Consider the following 21,166-nt stretch of genomic DNA (forward strand, 5'->3'; position numbering starts at 1 on the left):
TAGTTATTCAATTTCTTTACTCTGAGACTATTTTGAAAATTTACTTGAATGACGATTTTCGATATGTATATTGCATAAATTTCTTGAAAACATTGTTTTCCGGAAATGTCTTAAACTAATATCAAATTCAATTTCAATGCTGGGGAATTTATTATTCGGAGGAATGAGTCGATCAAATCGAACAAAATCAATAACGATATTATTAAGGATTCGAAAAATTCAATCCTTCATCAATTGTGTACAGTGTAAAAGATATGCGCCAGACATCCGGAGTATTTCGAGAATTCCTTCCCATTAAAAGTGTGTCCTCTCAAAACCGCAGACAATTCAATCGGTCTGGAATCTCCAAACCGCTTTCGGGAACTTATTGAGGTACCTTCGAAATTCATTCGAGACCCTAACTATAATCCTCAGAGAATCGTGAGGTTTGCGTGGAGGGTTAAGGTTCTCTACCGATCCGAATGATTCGTATAATATTAGAAGAAGAGCGCAAGAATGAATATAATGACTATAAATAGACAAATAAATACAAGGGGAGGGAAAAGAGATAAGTGAAACAAACATAGAACTTTGTTACAGCTGCTGTTATTCTCAAGGTGCTTTTCTCCATCGTTCAAGTAATGCGAAGCTCGGAGACGTTACATTTTGGAAACAAACAATCTTGTCGCAGAATATAACCTTTATAAAATGAGGAATACATAACTAAGCTTTGTGTGAATTGTAAATTCGTTTTGAGAAAGAAATCGGTCACGTCAATCGATACGTTTTAGTCCATTTAATCCCTCGCTTAAATAATGTTCTTAAGTAATGTATTGTTCGAACTTTGCCAGTATGAAATTTCAAGCTGAAAAAAGCTTCCAAAAGTTAAACAACGATATCAGCTTGGGTTAAATTTCTTCAATCGTAACTCTAATTAATGCGTTTATATCTTATTTGTCTTATACACAAAGTTTCTACGGGCTGATATATTTATAGCTATAACCTATTTAACAGCTACTGTTTGTTCAGCTGGAAATGGAGAAATGGAACAAATATTTAGAATCGAGGATCCAGGAATGAGAAATTTTATGTATTCATCTTTGGAGGGTGTGTTTTCAGTTCACTGACAAAAGCAATAATATTACAGAATGTTCAAGTTTTTAATTTATAAAAATGAACGTTCCGTGTAATTATTGGTACGATATTAGTAACTTGTGTAGCTTATAAATTCCAAACCCAAGTACATTTCGACTTGATCGAGCATTCAATTTATCATTCGCATCGTGTAGCGTAAAATTTAGTGCTTCTTCCTATTGATACAGCATAATTATTCCACGTTTAGCTGTCTCGGTCACTCGGCTGTATTAATTTGAAATACTTTTACAATACACATTCACTGTTGATTTCACTGGTGTAATTTTTTCCACGTTGATCTTTACACTCCGGTAAAAAAAAACCAGCTTTTTATGCAAAATCTTCGTCCCGGACAATAATATAACTCACTCTTGAATGCCGAATGAATCAATTACTGAAACACTTTACACATGACGATGAGTCCAACTCGAGGAATGAGAAATGCAGGCGACTCGCTTATAAGGTAACAACGTGTTTTTGCACTACGCCGGTATCATTTTCGTGAGAAAATCTTGGATCTCACAACCTGCGATTCACGTGCTCCGTGAGTTTGTGCGGTGCTGCACCATTGCTAGAGAGACGAATAGCGCATTCCTTGCATGCCTTCGACATGCAGCCGCGGCCTATAGGCGGAATTTTCGACGAAGAGTTCATCCTGAGAAAAATTTCATTTTTTATATAGTTATTAGAAAATTATAGTAAAATATGTTACCGTTTACAATATATTAAAACGGTTTACGATATTATTATAATTGAAAAATATTAATTTTGTAAAAGTAACTATTTATTGTGGTTGTAGCTGGATCGATACCACGTTTTATGAGGTTACAGTAACATCGAATATCTTCGGTCAGTTTCGTAGACTTCTTCAGCAAAATAAGACCCTGATGTCAGTTTATTGTCGCATAAAAATTAAATTATCACAATTGTTTCAAGAAAATATAACACGAGTAACGATGATAACAAAAAATCATGTCATATCGTACCCAGAATGAGTGTATTTTTTGTTTATGGTGAAAAAAATGACAATTTTCAAGCCGACTTTGTGGTAACCATAGCTGAGATTTTCACTCGGTTCACCGACGCAGGCACGCAGCCAGCTCCATTTGTAGGTATAAATGTTGTACGCGAGGTCCTGTCCGCCTCTGATTTACCTTGTCCCTGCAGTCTCCACCCACCGACCATTGACCTTTGACCCTCAACTCCGGCCTCTCGACCCTCCTGGAGGCAATGCACACGTCGAATCGTTCCGCGCCGGTAAAAAAAAAAATACATCCGAATTTTAAAGCCGTAGAAAATCAAGTCAGCGTTATGTGTAAAGAGCCCATTTTTGGTAGAAAACGCGAAAGGCAAAACAATCTAATTCACTCGAGATTTTTATTTTTGCTCTTATTTATACGATACGTTCTTTTTGTATCATTTTTTTATCTTGTGCTTTAATTATGGTTTTTGATTTATTTTTTTTTTTTTTTCGTTCAACAACGTTCACGTATTTTCTCCTGATTATGGTCTTGAAAAAACTTTCAAACTGTTATTCGAAACCGCGAATAAACGTGTGGAAAATGATTTTTCAATTAATTTCGGAAAAAAACAACGTCCATTTTAATCGGATTGAATTTTTCAGCTGTTCTTTGCGTTATCGTTCCTAACTTGAAACCTGGACTTTTTTTGCGAATAGTGATGTTAGTGCAATTTAATCCCGATTATTTATTCAAGTTTCTTTCGAGTAGCTGTTCACAGCAGGCAGTAAAATTTTGTCGAGAACCTAAATTTCGATCGATCAAAATTAGGGTAAAATATTTTCACTCGTGATTTTCGTGCAGAGACTATAATATTCTCATCGATTTCACGCTCAAATATCTCAAGTTTCTTCCAATTTCTTTTCGACGATTTCCAACTTTCCTTTCCATCGCTACATTTCGTTGCGTATAATATAGAGAAAAAAAAAATCTATAACACAATTTTGCCTCGAGTGAATTGAATTCGCGATCCGAATTCCACTCGACAAAAGTACAATAGGAACGTTTTTCCCCTGAACCGCATTATTCGCGAGTGAACCTTGACCTCTAAAATATTATAAGTTCCTCCATTACTGCAACGCGATAAAAATGTATCAAAACGGTTGTGAAAAAAAATGGACGAAAAAAAATTTCGGCGACCGGGTGGAGGGATTAAACGTATCAGTCAGTGTCGTCGACGTTTGCACAGGTGAGACTCGCAATCAGTTAATACGAGGCTCTGCACGGTGCAGTGAGTTGGAAATCCGTAACAGTCGAGATAATTTCACCCTAAAACGTTCCTCGTCTCTTTGTTTGGTGGGTAAAATTTATGACGAGAGACGAGCGCTAGTTGAACACAATGCAAGAGTTTGATTGTAATTTTGAACAAAATAACGACAAAAACAACATCGAATCACACAGTGGTGTAATTTTCGCTCAGTCAGATTCGGTGCAAAAACGAGGCAACAAACCGCATCGTCTATTACTCTAAGATGTGTTTGTTTTTTCATTGGCTCGTAAGTTTTTCGCTGCGAGCTTAAACTGCTAAGTCGATTTACGGGCGCACAGCGTACAAAGAGAAATGCACCCGCGCAAATCCCATTTCCTCTTTTCAATCTCGCAGGGCAAAGCTGAACCGCTGCAGGCTTCCACCGCAAACCGCTGCCGTGCATTAACCGAAGTGCACATCAAAGCAATCCATGCACTGGCCGGCCCCCGTACGTATCTATCCACGTGACCCCCTCGATCTCGATGGATCAAATTTCCAAGGAACTTGCCGTTTTGTAACGATCGTCGTCTACGACTCGCCTTCCGCTTCGCTCCAAACTTACCTCAGCTCTGCACTTTCGAGTGTCGCTTGTGTGCTGACGTATCTTATCTTCCCCACCTTTCGACTTTCTCTCTCTCTCTCTTATCATGTTTCTGTATGACGAAACACGTCGAAACGAGGGACGGAAAAACTAGCTGCCGTAGCAGAGAAAACTGCGGAATCCTACGAAGAAAAAAAATATGTTACGGAAAACTCAGAGATATTTTGAAGTGTTCTGTAAAATGTGATTTATCGACAAAGATGGTATCATCCAAGTTCAGATCCGCGGAATATTCATTTTCATTTCAACCAGCGAAACGAATGAAAATAACCGCAGCACCGTTTCACGATCTCGGATAAGGGAAAAAGGGGCGGGAGTAAATTTCATTCTGCGTGGTATCCGATTCTTCATAAACCGTGGATTATAACTTTGACCCAGTTTCAAATATCCCCGAGAGAATTTTTTGGCACTGAATTGAACGGAATTGCAAGCGCATTATACGGTTATGCGGACGAGTTTTGCAGACTGCGAATTGGAAAGGATCCATGCATTTATCTCATAGGAATTCAGGCTGTTCTTTTAACTCTTTTAACTTCTTTAAGTCTACACCTGACTCGGTGCCGTAATTTATACCTGCTGAAACTACAGAGTAACCAAATTCGACTTGCGAGGATAAAATTATTGTATTTATAGCGTTGAGTTTCAACGGACTCAGCAGCGGAGAGGAAATACGCAGAGTTCTGTTTTTTTCCTACTCCGTCGCAAATCCGCCAGTTACAGGAGTTCAATAATCCCCGATATGCGAGAGATATTCAGAGACCGAACGAAACCGCAAACACGTACAGAAATTTGACCACGAGTTATCGGGCTGCGTGGCAACGTATAATCAAAGCAAAATTTTACACACGTATTCAAGAAACTCTGAAGAACTCGCAATCGGTGTAATAAATACGCGAAACTGCACAGTTCTCAATATCATACTTTCGCTTCAAAATGGTATGGACAGGTTTTAAACTGCTTTAATGCAAAGCTGGGCGGCAGCTTCGTTTCTTGCGCCTATTTTTTCAATACTAGTACAAAATTAAAGAGTGTAATTTACTCGATCGTTATTGAAGAAAGCCTTAAAAATAGCGGACCAAGGAGTGAACAATCATTTATCAGTGAAATGAATTCGACCAGAGTTAATGAAGGGTGATTTCCTTTTATAAAAGCTGTCAAATCCTCCAAAAAATTACGTTCAATGCAATCAATCTTATTGTAAAGACGGTGCAAGAGTGTTGGAAAATTGGAAAAAGCTGTTTCAAAATTTGATGAAACGTTCATAAAATATATAGTGTTTCCATCCCACCAGAAAACACTAATTATCATCCATTCACGGGTGGGCTAAAAGGCTTGAAAGGTTTTTTTGTTACACGGGTGTCGAGTATCGCCAGAAGGGAGACTCGGAGTCGACATTTGTTTTTAATGGTATCACGTGTTTCGACACCCCGTGTCTACGTAACGTTAAACAAACACGCGTGCCCGGCTTCGAAGCCTCCACTAACACTTCGGAAGATCGTGCCGCGACACTCGGTGTGTCAGGGCGTATATATTCGTCGGTGAACAAAATTGCCGCCGGTTGGTCGGAATGAGTCTTGTCATTAATAACATTCCCCTTGGATCGAGCCTCTTCCCTTTACGCCTTTGCGTAATTTCGTAAGATTCAGGAACTCGGTGCCGCAGTATTGTATCGGTCCGGGATTTAATTAAACGCCATCGTTTAAGCCCCTGTTTTTATGCCGGCATCATTTTTTTCATGTTAGATTTAAACCGTGGAAAATGAAAATCATTGCAGTCCGTTACCTAAGAGCGTATCTCGAGGAGGTCTTCTATGTATTCTTCCATTCCCTATTACAGATTTTTGTAAAAGCACAAACTTTTCCGGAAGATTTTCGTTGTGTTTGGAAATTGAAAATATGCCACTGAAACTTCTTACAAATCTTACGCTTTAGATGTTAGAAATTTCGAAAAACTCGTTTGGAAGGCAATCGACTTGATAATTTCTCAACTCTGAAACGGGCTGACCAAATTTCTTTATTTACAATATATCACCGACACGTTAACAGTCATGTAGATTTTGGTAACTAACTAACGATATCTTTCGGTGTGATTGGATTCAGGTTTTTCTTCGTATGGCACAAACGTATCAGGCAAAATAAGAAATTTCAAACCCTAATTTAGTTTCGTGAAATTCCGGTTGTCGAGGCTAAATATTATTCCTTATCGGTTTTTGTTTCGTTTAGACGAGAGAATTCTTTGATCAGCTTTCTTTGCGCTCCCAAGTCATCCGCGAGTGAGGTCAAGAGGTGAGAGACTTTGCAAGTGAGAAGAGTCTTGCAAGACAGACGAGTAGATGCGACAAGTACAGGCGTAAGAGTTTCAACTCTTCAACTAACCCTTGTCCTGGTTTGTATCTGTCGACGATACACGGTGATAAAGAGTCGCGTGCAGTTGATGCGCACGGGGATGAAATTGAAACATGGCCTCGGAGATCGGCAGTGAATCCGAGTAATGAGGACATCCATGATGCGGTGAGCGTGTTGAAGTTCTAATTTATGCACCTTTTACGAAATGTTAATGACTGTTTAGTCGGACCTTATGCTAATTTTCAGTTTTATTACCACGCGTTATGTAGTTAGTCAATGGCGATTGAGTCCGTTGGAACTATCTGGCGTATTAGACTGAGCATTGAGCAGCATCTCTTACAATTAGTGTAATAGGCGAATCGTGAAGCCAGACGCTGTCTACGAATAGCCGTCCAAGCTTTAGACACGGTTGCGATATGCACACGATATTAATCGCCTGTTTACTGTGAAAATAATACCATCTTCTTTTTTCTTTCCCCAATATCTTATTTCCATGGCGTAAACGATATCTGAATGTATACCGAAGAAACGGAATTTGGAAAGTGAATGGTTTCATCACTTTGAAAGTAAAACATCAGGCTGCTATTAACAGCAGCTTGCTCCCGGTATGACTCGATGACGGGAGTCGCGGAGGTTTTAAGAACCCGACAATTCGTTTACTAACACCTAAATGTCACTCCTCATTCTACAGATGCAGGGAAATTAATTGACTCGAAGAGAGACGGGTACACGATTGCGCGCTCGGTTTATTTTCAAACTTATTTCCAACGCGGATACTTATTCTCTGTGACGCGCGATAAAAGGCTTCAAGATCGGTTCGAAACGAATCAAACGAATGGTCGTAGCAATCTCCCCAAGTACATTGTTTTGTAGTAAAAACCATTCAGCCTTCTTCGAAAGCTTCCCCTTCTTCAGAGTAATGAACTGTGTCTTTATTCCTGATGTGAATCCAATAAGATGTCTGATATTGAGTTGGTACGAAACGAAGTAAGAATTAAAGAGAAAAAGATCTTTTCCTTGTAGCTTTGGATAGTAAATAGTCACAAAAAAATAATGACAAAAGTACGGAAGACGGTGCTAAAGCAAGATTTTCACGCCTTCAAGATGGCCGAACACCTCGCAGGTATTCCACGCAGCACATTGCGTGACATGCAAAATGTAACGCGTTGGCATGCCCATTGTCCATCGGTTCGTCCGCGAGGGAGGAGAATTCGAACAAGTTGGGAACGGTTGGTACCCACGTCATTTCCTGGGCACTTCTCACACGTACCACAGGACCGAATTTAGCACAATCAGATAATGCGGGCTCCGTGCATATCTCTCGGTGTCGTTTGGCGTTCCCGAACCAACACCGACGTTCGTTCGTATCCGGACTCTGCGGGGGCCATCGTCGATTTGTCGGTACAATAGGTGGCCGGACGATACCCCATTCCATTGGAAGGTACGTACGTGCTGCAGGGACAAACCGGAACCGCATGCAGATAAGACATACGCCGATCTGCGACCGAACCCATTTCCGGGCCCATTTCCGGACGCTCCGAATTTCCTCGAAAACTGGCGTTGATGGAACGTGCCTGCCTTCTTCCGGATTCACCTTTATAGGGGTCTTTTCTCTCCCGTCTCATGGCGTCGTGGTTTTTATCAACCAATGATGTGCTTTGGAGTCAGGTACGAACTTCGAAGGCGTGCCTTAAAGTTTTTGGCGTTTTTATAGGCCAATTTGAATACTATGCAATCCGGGAGATATTTTTTAAAACTCAAGATTCGGTCTAAGCTAACAATTGGTCAACTCTACGTTGAGTTTAAAGCTTCGACGACAACGTGGGCGGTGTTATATTCTGAATAGAAAGTTTTCGTCTCTGGAGCACCTGATGTAAGAATGTATGTAGATGAATGTTTACATGTTGGAATCTTACGCTTCTGATGGGAAGCACGCAAGACGGTCAAAACTGTCTAATAAATGATATGCGGATGTGCGGTATCATTAGTTACGAGAAAATTCATTGTTGGAGATATAAATTTGAAAAACTGGCGATTTTGAAAAATTAACGACGGTGTTATATTCTCTTGGAAGCGATCGTTGCGTTTTCCCGATCAGAAACCGGTAATGCCATCCCCCGTTTAGTGAAGATTTCTTTTTTCTCTTCTTCTCTTACACTGGCAACTCTCAAGACAGAAAGTCTCTTTACATAATGAATTCCACGTCGTTCGAAACACCCGGAGTAACTCGTTTAATGGCGACACCAATTTGCTCTCTACGGCACTGTATCATACGAGTGCCCAGCTTATGCCTATCCTGAAGAAGAACCGTGGCTATACCGGCTATCGAAGTGCCTTCCTAGCATAGCTTTCGGAACTTGACCGAACCTTCCCAGAAGACTTCTCAAGAACACCAATGGTGCCGGATTCTGGGATCTTTTGAGGCTTTCCACGTGCAGCTGGGAACGTCTTTTAACGTAACCATGAGTCAATCGACTCGAACCCCTTATTCACCTTGTGTCATGTCAGTTGTCCTATTCCTCTGCGCAATAGACACTAGATCTTGACTAGGTAAACTCTCGGGGACAAGTTGGGTCCAGCATGAATAAGCCTCGTAACGGCGCTTTAACGAAACGAACGTGACTTTTCATCGAGTTCTTACTGGGCGCTAGTGACGTTAAGGGACTTTGAACGAGTGCGGCAGATTGACGCTGAATGCAATCAGCGTCGTTAGAATCTTAGGGTACAAATGACGCCTGCCGAAGGTAATCGAGACCAGTGACGTCAAGACCGGTCTTGCGACTCTCGAGGAACTCGCGCCGGTCCAATTATTGGACTCTAAACGTACCGCTGCTCGCTAATTGCATGCGAATATATCCCGCCGCTTTATCGAGAATCTCTCGAGCTTCTCAGTTGTCCGGGATAAAACGACGAGGCGTAACACGACGATCATGTTGCGTGGAATCGAACTACATCGACGACAAAATTGTCTACGTACGCTCTACAGGTAATGTTCGCGCTACAGTCAATTGGCTATCGCCATTTTATTCGTTTACCGTCTTGATCGAATAACAATTAGCTCTAATTAATTCGTTATGTAAATAATCGATTTAGGACTAATTAATTCAGAACCAAGTGCGTGAATAAAATTATATATTCCGTCGTTAATACTAATTCTCCAACTTTATCGCTATAAGTGCACTTAATGAAATTAAAAAAAAAAAAAACACATGACGGACGTATATCATACTTTCATTGCACATCATTTTTGCATACCGATACTTTCCAACCGCAGACCAATATATGCAGCTGCGAACGATAACGATTTTTATCATTCTTCCCGTTGTAAATTTCTAGAGCCATTGCAGTATATTTTAACGTTCGAACTTAATCATGAAAGACGGAATTCACGAGGCGATCGAGTTCGAAGATGCATTTTATTTTATTTTGCGACGTTAAATCGAGACGATTCATGCACATATTACTGAAGAAATGTGGCTTGCTTTGTGCCGGACAGTAAAGGGCACTGGAAACTTTACGATCTCGGAAAATAAGTTATACCGTCTTAACTGCCTCTTAAACGTACTATGGAAGAACACTTCGCCGTATGTGAGAGGAATGCAGCGGCATGTAACTAATGAGCCGCGAATAAAAATCGCCAGTAAGTACCAACTTTGGCTCCACAAGACCGCAAAACTGGTCCAGAACTCCTTTTAATTGCAACGGGAAATGTAAGCTTCGCTTTTCAAATCGAAGTATCAAAACTTCTGGACAATTGGGCTGATATTATTACACTACTTATTGCACTCTAACCAATTCTATCGCTAAATGTAACGCAGGGCAGTTCAATTTTCGTGCTGAAAACCTTGCGGATCATTGAAGAAGATAAATCAAATTCTGAAATCCAGGTTTGTTTTTCACAGCAGTTCAACGATATGCGTGATCAATGAATTTAGTTGATTGGCGTATCGATCAGCGTCAGAGCAGACATGCTCAGTTTGAACAACGGTTCGGGTGAATCAAATCAGGCAAAAGCTTTCGGCGAACGCTGCGCCGCGTGTATTTTGAATTTATAGAAGTCGATGCGCTGCGGGAGAGCAATTACACTCTGAGTCGTGCGTACTTTTCAATATCCGTGCACAATACTCCGAGTAACTAATTGCTATAAACAATTAATCTCGAAGATGGGTGAGGGATCCGTGTCGTGATAATATCAGCATCAAGACGGTGCACAGCCACCCATGAAGAAGAATTGCACATAGTTGGAATTTAATTAATATCTTCACCCTCCTTCTCCCACGGGTGACACCGAGAAGAAACGCCGCGTGTTTAACTGCTCGGGGGATAAGTATACCTATATTGCCCGATACAAACACGCGTCTTTCATCCGTCTGTGTAATGCGAATTCTTCCTTTTGCCCAGGCCTCTTCATAATATAGTGTCACAGCTCACCGTGGGAACGCGGACACTTTTCACTGCAGCATATCCTGCGGGATCTCTGCATTACCGTAATTTTCAATTACGGTGTATTGTCAGCGCGAAATTGCTGAAATGCGTGTGTCAATCTCGAAGAGAGTGATCTTCGTTTTGATTCTGCGTATAATTGATATCTCTGTCGCTTCTTTTTCTGCATATTAGTTGACGTATAATAAAAATGATCTCGTTTCGACTGTTACAGTATTCAAGATGATATGACACTCGGCTGAGACGAAACGTTGCTTTGGCAGAGCAGTCACCATGAAGGTAATACTTCAGATTTTCGCGGTTTTTATATTGACCGCGAGTGCCCGTCGCCCGGACAATGACGCCCCCGCTGAGGACGTCTTTGGTGCTCAGCGTCGCGGCGCCTCTCACAAGAACAACCATGCCAACAACCAGCCGAACTCCCCTTATCTTCCGTATCAACAACCCAGGGAGCGGAAACCCAATATCGTCCTCATATTGACCGACGACCAGGACGTCGAGCTCGGTAAGTTCGGAAATATGAAATCCGCAATATCTAACGCATTCTTTCGAGTAATTGTTTTCCCTTCATTTTTCGCTGGTTCTATCTCTGTCTCCTGTGCTCTGGTAGAGTTATTAATAATCGTTGTTTGACTTTAATCATTCGTCACTACAAATAATACAATTATTTGAGAGTCTTTTTCTATCGTGACACTTGTCACTACTGATATTACGGTAAAGTGCTCGTTTTTTTCCAATTCAGAAAGTCCGAATTGCCATTCGATTCACACATTACTCTTGTTGTAATAATTGAAGAGAAAAATGAACGACCGAACAAATTCATTCGTCTCATCCGTCAGAGTTAACTCGCATATGTAGACTGATTTCGTTGATAAGAAGCATAAACGGCTGGATAGGAGTAACGCGAGAACCACATGATGAGATTAGCCGAACTTGAAGCGACAATTAAAGAAAGAGCTTTGTTCGATAATCCAGTTGAATAGAATTTATTCAACAGATCGAATTGTGGGTGACTCGGTAACTGTGAGCTCTCAGCTGGTATATACCTATACATACATATATATATATATATATATATATATATATATATATATATATGTATGTATATACATAGGGCACAGGTTTTACCAAGGAATGTGCGGTCGAAACGTTGGGGAATCAAATTAGTCGGAAAACGCATATCGAGTTTTCTACGTGGGTGTGCAATTATCTGGAATTAAGACGGTATGCTGCAGGCTTATCTATATTACACGGCGGTATTGAACGGCTCTGGATCCAAGACCCTCGCCGCGGAGCAAGTCAAATGGTCTAGAGTAAGACCGGTTCTGTTTGCGTCACTTCCGGCCTGTTACCTGAGCAGTGTATCAAACCTAAAATTCAATCGAGTCTGCGTTCTATCTCAGGGACTCTATCCTTCTTCTCCAATTTTATAATGAGAAAATTAAGCGGCGAACATTTCTCCGTCTGCTGTTGAAATACGGTGAAAGGGTGTCCAGCATTGCAGTAAAAAAATCAACTGACGATAAAATTTATCCTCAACTTTTCTTCAGGTTCGCTCAACTTCATGCCGCGTACTTTGAGACGCATCAGAGACGAGGGCGCGGAACTCAGGCATGCCTACGTCACGACACCAATGTGCTGTCCCAGTCGAAGCTCCTTGTTGACTGGCAGATATGTTCACAATCACGAAGTTTTCACCAACAACGATAACTGCAGCAGTCCTCAGTGGCAGAGGGACCACGAACCTCATTCGTTTGCTGCTTATCTGAGCAACGCTGGATATCGAACTGGTGAGTCGAAACGTTGAACCGAGTTTTAGGATAGTGAGTTTGATAATGAATGTCAAAAGTCTTGTGAGTTGTATTGGCAGAATGGAGCGCTATAAATTGTCCGATCTAATAAGAACGGAAATACTGCTCTTCGTAAAAAGGAAATCGAACGATCCCAAAATTACAGACGAAAAATGTAATTCAAGTTTTTGATAATGGTCAACACATGTTACACTCGACTATGCTCCTCGTCATTAAAGCCTGACGATGTTTGTTGCCTATTAGAGTTAGGCGTACATGAAGAGTGAGACGTTTCTTCCGGTAATACATAAGAAGGAGTAGAAGAAAAAGAAAAAGAAGAAACGAAAGAGAAAAAAATTAAGATAGACCGTGTTAATTTGCCGACAGTTTGTCGGACCGGCTAATTGGTCGGGAGATTTATTTGAAACGAGTATAGTAATTTGGTCGGCGGTCTTACTCGTTTCGTGTTCGGTTGTTTTGTACGCTTTAGCGTACAATCGCGGTTATCGTATCGATTATTTACCAACGAAAATGCTTGTCACGTAAAAGTTCTTTTCTGGCCCTGCAGGCCATCGCGATACCTTCCTTGTTAAATTGCGTATGTGCCTCGAGGTGGTGTCTTTTCTTACATCCAATCTTTCCACCTCCTTGAACATACTAGCTTGTGAAAAATGAGCGTCACTCCATAGAATAACATCGCATAAAGCCGTGCAATTCCTTCCACTGATATCTATGCTAGCTAAATAATACGATCCAGCGCCACGCCGTCTGGCTTTATCGACGCCTCCAGGCTCGGTCCTTACAAATGGACATGATATAACTCACTAAAGTCACCATTCAGACGACGATAGCGGGAATGATGATAGATAGAATTGATAACGTTGAATCTACTTCCTCGGTGAAAATTAAAGGGATCATTAAATCTTGTGACAAACCGATGTGTCATTTGAAACGGACCGCGGACACAAGTCAACGAAGTCTTCTTGCGAGAGAAGCATTTGGCGAGAGAATTATTTCATCTGGTGGAACTGGAGCAGCTGCCGCCAGTGCTGCTGGAGTGAGGTTGAAAAGTTTGACAGCAGAATTCGTGTAGGTCGAAGGGCGAAAAATAAAATTTAATCTACTTCCTTTTGCATCCAAAAGGGCCGAAAGACGAGAAGGAGGGAAAAGGCAATCAGGTCACGTGATTGTTTCCCAAAATGAAGTTCCGTTTTAAACATATGATACTCGCATCCGACATAATCCGCACGGTTTTTTCTTACTTTCTCGGACTTATAATTTTCATTTACCCGAATTCATTTCCCGGGATCAAGCTCCTACCAAACCCAATCCAACCCAAAGGAGCAGGAAGTTGACGTCTGCTCGCGGAGCTTTTGACAAATACTTCCAAAGTTCAACGCCGGCTCAGCCGCAGTCTATCTCCAATCCGTCAAAAATCAATTTCAACTCTATCTGTTTACCAAACGTGACTGGCTGAGTGATTGGTATGGATTTTCTCCACCCCAACACTCGAAACTCCGTTTGCCGAAATTGTCCGTCACCTCACGTTTCGACAGAAAGTGACGAGTAAACTGTCATTTTGAGCGGGGACACTTTCAATTCCGAACGTCTATAATACTTTTATAAATATCTTCGGAATGATAATGACGGGCTCCAATTTCGATAAAACATTACACCCAATTGTGAATGATGAATGAATCACTGTGAAATATGCAACCTTTACTTTTCATTCGTTTGTTGACGTGATTGGGATTTTAGTATCACTTGTAAACCGCGTGCCCATCATTATATTCATGGCTATAAAGAGGCTATTTCTGGAATGAAACTCCACTTCGTAGCGAACGTGATGAATGAAAAATAACTTGCATCATTGAAGCTCCAGTAAGCTCGAATAAGTGGAGCCTTTTTTTCTTCTTCTTCTCAAGCTTCTTAATCTTCCTAGAATCGTGGATTACCCAGAAAATATTACCAGCTAACCGGTTCGTTTCTTTTTGGAAACAAATCATCTCTTCTGTCTCACCGATTCGACAGTCAGATATATCATAATCATACTCGGGCATTCCTTGGGTCTACTCGACAAGTTCCTGATCCTCTGCGTTCCATCGCGCATTGTAATAAAGGACGTGTGTCTCGTGTCCCGAACGACGATGGACGGTTCGAGGAAACAAATCGATAGGCCCCGCGGCTTTCATCCAACGTAAGCAAGTGCAGCAGCACAGCGTGTGCTCCTGCTAACAATGAGAGTGAGAACTAAGATTAGAACTGACGGTAGCCGGCGCGCGGCACACACAAATATTCTCGGCACACATTCTGCACTCTGGTGTAGACTCCGTTGTGTGCTTAGGTCTCGGCAGGGCTATGAAGGCTTGTAGCCCTTCTTAGGTCGCCACTTGACAGTCCGTTCGTCGGTCGGTCCCCGCGCCACAGAAAGAGAGGAAAGAAACAAAAAGGCCGAGAGAGGAAGGAGAGAGCAAGGCCGTTGATCTCTGTGCGCCACTCGGGCTCTGTTCACACAGTTTCGTCATTGTGTTAGTCCGCGGGACAACCGGTCGTCATGATACAAGACGGAAGAAAAAGGAAAGACGAAACAGGACCCGGGACGTGTAATCTCAAACGTAGCAATTACAAGCGTCGATGTTCTCGGTGCTGATGTTAGTCACATCGGTACCGAACCGTTTCATGATTAATGGCATCTACGCCTCTTCGCGGAGGTAAATGAACATCTGAGTATTATCGAGCTGTTCGGCTGTTCAACTGAACTTGACGCGGGTCGTCAAAGACCTTGAGTACATACCTACCTCATTAAAGTTTGAACTCCGCGAAGTTCAGGGTGGATTTACCTGTGGAGGGCACCTGGAGGCGGTAACCTACACTTTGAGGTGAAAAAGTAAGCGAAGTAACCTAAGTCTCTTACCTAATCCTCAGGTGTTCTAAAGTGCTGAGCATGAATCAGGTTTGTAAAGTGACACCGGCCATAGGATGTTGTAGACATTATCTCACTTTCAACGGTGACGGATGTTGGTACCTACACGCAATTGTATCGGTTTGGAAGACACGATGTACAACTGTTTGAAGGAGACAATGTTGATCCTGTAATCAGCACCGCTATAAATCGATTAAAGCACAATTACGAAACCGCGGTCTATGAAAAACCGCCATTGAGCACTCACTAGCCGAAGAAAGTTCATAGATGCTCAAGTTTCACTTCATAATGTCTGATACCGATCTATTGATCTGGAGTTTAACCAGAAGCGCGTGACAACCATATTTAGACCAGTCAAGTCACGTATCAATAACTCACAAGAATTCTCTAAGGACTTAGATACACAAGAAATACATCTTGGTATGAAGGCAGTTAACACGAAAGTAGTTCAGACTTCTAACTATCATTCTAAAAATAGTTCAAAGTTTGTTTGTATTTAAGACGATTAAGACGATGCGCGTATCTTGACTCCTCGTCGGCGGATATACGCTTGAGTTCTACCGCATATATCGGTGATGAAATATTTATAATCGACTTGACATACGGTTGAAATTAGTATAACAGAAAAATATTTGATTGAGCGGTTGGAGATGCCTGCGCAATCAGACCCCCGGGATTTCTTTCTCCATCTTCATCACTCTGTCCAAGTTATTACCTATGTGAACCTAGCACCCGACTTGAAAAAACCTAACTATTTTTTGTTGATTCTTGTAGATTTTTGGAGGTAGTTGTTTGTAGTAACAATGATTTCGTTTGTAGTAGTGCCATTTTGCAGGAACTAGAAACGAAAAAATCAGTACTACAATCGACTACAAACGATACTGAAGCGAGTCGGACGTTTGTAGTGAATTTTTGAGGAACTACAAACGAAAAAAAATGGTACTACAAACAACTACAAACGATACTGTACGGAAATCTACCGATAAATTCGATTTTTTTCAAAATAGGGTACTGACATTTTTTCAACCCCTTATATTTTTTTTTGGCACTACTACAAACGAAATCATTGTTACCACAAACAACTACCTACAGAAACCTACAAGAATCAACAAAAGATAGTTCGGTTTTTTCAAGTCGGGTGCTAGGTTCACATAGATCAAGTCATTCGATCTCAAAGCGCCAGAACCTGGCTTGTCGAATGGAGAATGGAAGAAAGTATTTCCCGAGCCATGAAAAATAATTTAAAAAATTTTCAAGAATCACTAAACCATAAATTTTGTTGTTTGTTAAATAGTGTATTAAATGTACGCTAATTGCATCGAACATTAAACGATGTTCAGTTAAACGCATAGATGTCTTTACAGGAATTTAATTACCTTCCAACGACCCAGGGATTAACACATCCTGAACTTGATAACGTAAAAAAGCAATTACGAGAAAAGGACGCACAATTAATGCCTGATGTCAGGGGGCATTTCCCAAGGTCTCGGGATCAATCTTTTTTCGAGAGTTACAATACGTCGAGACGCGCTATTACAGCTATCTTCCTCCGGTCTACACCTTGACTGAGAGCAAACAAAACGTCGAGTGGATATAACCAGTGACTTGAGACTTGACTGTCTTAGCTTCCGTCAACCCGCCGTGAAGCTTTGTGTTGGCTTCAAAGCTCTTGTGAGATACCTACGCATACACCTCGAGGGTTTGTGTGTATACATCACCAAATGTGGTAGATATACGCACTCGTGAAAATTTCACAAACACAATTTTCAGTCGACCGTAAAATGTTTTATGTGTAGACAACAGTCCTTTCCATAGATCAAATAATCACGCCGCGCCCGATCTATCTGAGCTTTCTAGATCCCTAAAGATCACAGATCGAGGGAGGAATTGATATTTCGTCCGGGCGGTTTCACTCAGACCACTTTTTGTTTGTTCAACCTTGACCGAAACAAGAAAGTCTGTTTTTAGTTTGGAGCAGTTACTACGTTCTTTACTGAGACTGAAAAGTAGCTGTCAGCCCAAAAATAAATTTGTAACCAGCCGTTGGCGTTGGTAAGAACATAACTGATGACCTTAACAGGATCGTTATATGGAAATACTTACCCCAAGAAAATACGACAGAGACCAAAGAGACGATGCTTTTAGTCCAAAGTGTTGATGACTGATGAACTGCTCACGTGAATGTCTCGACAACTTATTTCAGCAGATATTGAATGCCTTTCGCAGTCCGATAAGTTGTCGATGGGTTTTGAAACATTTCATACCAACGCAACGTAATGGAGCTATTACAAATTTGTCGTATGATACTTGATACTGAAGATGGTTATGTTAACCCGGTCTCACTTGATACTTCACTTTTGAAGTTCGACGAGTAATAATCTCGAAGGTGACAACGTCTCTTTATTTATCACTTCCGGTCTCTTGCCTATTGGTTCTCGCCTCGATAAGGTCGCAGGTGTGTTTCCTATCCCTGTCAAGTATCTCATGGTTTTCACAACGTGACGCGAACCGGTCAAGCCTCAAGAGCCCGGTAGATAGCTCGTCGAATCCCTCGGCTTAAAGCCCCTAAGCCTCGAATCAGCCCGTCGGGCGATTTAATATCTCGTTTAACCATTTTCCAATACATTTACCAGCCACTCACGCGCCCTTCTCAAGTCCTTTATACGTTCATGGCAGTTGAATATCCTGAAAATCCAGACTGGATTGCGATGGAATTTTATAATCGCTCTTGAACCCCGACCCCATGAACTCATATGGCTTGGAACTGCAGCCACATGAGTTTCAGCGTTTTTGGCATGATTTTAACAAAGGTTAGTAGCCACCGCGATTATCTAGATTTAACAGATGATACCGTTATTCGACTCTGAGCCAAGTCCCATTTTTGTCAGGTCACTTTATCAGCATATTCTTTCAGAGACACTAAAGAATAATTCAAAGATATTTTTTTCATGGAGTGCATGATTTTATCACAGTCATTCACCGGTTCATCCATCTATCTAAGAGTCATGTTACAGTCAGAATTCATGAGACTTATGAGACTATGAAAACTTTCCAACCAATACATTCGAGTATCCAGTGATCTCAAGCCTTCCACGAAAAGCAACAGAAACTTAGCTGTAATCACGATTTGCAAACTTTGTGACCTGTGATATAATGCAAAAATTAGCTCTGTGGTTACGCTTCTACTAAGCAATGATGCGAAGTCACGAAACTCATGAGTAGCACCATGGCATGGACTCGCGATTCGGCTCGCAGACTTTCTTGCGGCAGGACATTTCGATCGAATGCAGAAATAGAAGCCGCGGATTGACCCCTGCTGTCTGGGTGCCCGAGACCGTGGCGTGCTAAGCTGGGCAACATTATAAATGAACCACCCGTGAGTCCTGACTGCGGACAGAAGCAGCTAGTGATGAAACTTGACTGTGAGATACGAAGATAGATGAATCCAGGTACTCGAAAACACAAATACTGTGTCAGTCGTAAGCCTTTTTTCTCATTCCTCTCTCTTTAACTCGATTGAAATTGATGACGGTCTGGTTTGATTTTCGCTCTTATAGTGAAAGTGCGACTTCGAACAGTGGAACAGTGCACGAGGATGGTTAAATTTGGCAAAAATAAACCCGAAGGATCTTTTCTGCATGGACATTGGAAGTCTTAAACACCTTCCGTCGTCGAGACGAAATTTATCTCATCTGAAATCGTACCTTGGACCATTTTTCAGCAGCACGGCAGAACAGTGAAGCCTAGCTGGCGCACTAGGTCCAAAGACTGAAATTCAAAGCTCTTAGAGCACTCGTGCAGCATAAAAGAACGAGGAGAGAATAGGTAGCAGACTAGCAGCACACACGCCTGAGGTAAGGGTGACTGACACAGCTATGCTTACGATTTTCTATACACGATGTACAAAGGCGTGATAGCCATTGCAGGTGTCCCCCAGTCTCCGTTAGGAGCTCGAAGTGATGTTATCTATCCTCAGGCACCCATACACACTCGCGTGTCTAACTCTGCAGGTTGAAGGGTCTTCGGGTCGCGCAAAACCATGCGAAATTTTCAGCACGGTCTGTCACTTTGCGGTAAGATGGAATATTTGTCACTTGATCCACAATCGTTTGTCCTTCGGCGTAAAAAAAAAAAAAATCATTTTCAACTACCAAGAACCCGTGCAGTTAATGTTACAAAATACCTTATCGAAAAAAAGGTTAAAATATCGAAGAACTAGAAACCGGAAAAGTGGTACTGAATATGCATATTTTGGCAAGACTCGTTAGCGTGGATAATAAGCCTAACCGAATCAGAGAGAAGGTGATTGATCATGACCTAAGTTCTTCGGTACATAGTCCCAAGGTGTTTTACTGCAAGTGGTTGTTTCTTGTTAAGGTACAACGGTTTTAGCTAGTCCAAAACTGGATGGTACTAACGATAAATTATATCTTGTACCGTATTCATCTGAATACTGAAACACAAACCGCTACAATATTTCGCGCATACCATTGATAACTGACTCTCGAAAATGACAGAGGAACAATTAATCACGGTGTATAATCTGCATTTCATCTTCTGTACTACAATAGTTTTTGAAAAAAAATTTCTTGTACAGTTGAAGAGTTTTTGAGTAAAACTAGATCTGTATTATAGCCGAAAACCTGTCACGTTTGATGATGAAGGGCTGGGATGAATGGGCTGTAAGGTTTGTTGCAAGACTGTGGCATTTAGCACTGACCATGGAAGAATAAGGAATTCCAATTTCTGCCCTACTAACCCTCCATTCCGCCATCGTTCATTCTGTTAAGAAAGTTTTAAGCATCACTACTGACGGTGTCGCTATTATCTCTGAAAAACCACCATCATTTCCCGTTGTCGGTCGTCTCGGATAAGTTTCCTGAAAACTTTCTTTGTCGGGACAATCATCTCTGCGTGACATAATATGGTTTTTCCCAAGATGCGTGAGATCTTATTACAACATACGTACATCCGGTGTTTATACCGTCCATACATGTAAAACGTATACTCTGAAAAACTTATCGACCATCTTCCAAGACTGCTAGAATCCCATCCGATCAGTGATCTACACCACTATTGGATTCATTTACTTGCTTAACAGATCGTAACGTAGGTGGCAGAGGACGTCCGCACATACGCACGAACGAGACGTTGTTTGCCTAAGATCGGCCATAAATATCGCTGACGCAATGCGGTTTCTATCACGTTTCCAACTATCAATTCAAATTGCACTTAATGCAAACGTGGGCAGTTCAGTGGACGCTCGTAGGTTGTGTATGTGCTCGGAATATCCTCAACTTGATCTCGGTTCTGCGTGGGCCGATTTGCCCAGGTGCTCAGGGACCCAGTCTCACGAGTTTTGCGTACAACAGCTGTGAGGTTGACTCGCGTCGGCGTGGCGAATCGGACATGGTCTTTCCCGTTATCGGCAACGCCTCAGGCAAACCCAGAAGACGCTGCCAAATTAAGTAATTAGAACTCGGAATTAATACAGATGTCTTCTGCGACTACGAGTCGTCAACGACTGAAGCAAAGGTTCCGCCTCTCAGACTGGTTGGCGGCTAACTCGAGAGGTGAAAAACTTGTAGGACGAAGGAGATGCGGTAGGTGGGATGAATCGGTGTGCCACCAGACAACTTCGAAGCCCGGGGCGAAGCCACACGGCCACGTTAATTGCCTGAAA

The 21,166-nt window shown here is 41.7% G+C and overlaps 1 protein-coding gene across 2 annotated transcripts in view; it reads left to right on the forward strand.

Annotated features, from left to right (window-relative positions):
- Nucleotides 1-21,166, forward strand: part of Sulf1 (Extracellular sulfatase Sulf1) — an 86,291-nt gene that overhangs the window by 24,860 nt on the left and 40,265 nt on the right. For both annotated transcript variants that reach the window (XM_046624764.2, XM_046624763.2), the window contains exons 2-3: nt 10,985-11,275; nt 12,321-12,560. In XM_046624764.2, the coding sequence (XP_046480720.1) occupies nt 11,044-11,275; nt 12,321-12,560 (472 nt within the window). In that variant the 5' untranslated portion in view covers nt 10,985-11,043. The remainder of the gene's footprint in view (nt 1-10,984; nt 11,276-12,320; nt 12,561-21,166) is intronic.

Source organism: Neodiprion pinetum, chromosome 4 (genome assembly GCF_021155775.2).
Source record: "Neodiprion pinetum isolate iyNeoPine1 chromosome 4, iyNeoPine1.2, whole genome shotgun sequence".
Classification (NCBI taxonomy): Eukaryota; Metazoa; Arthropoda; class Insecta; order Hymenoptera; family Diprionidae; genus Neodiprion; species Neodiprion pinetum.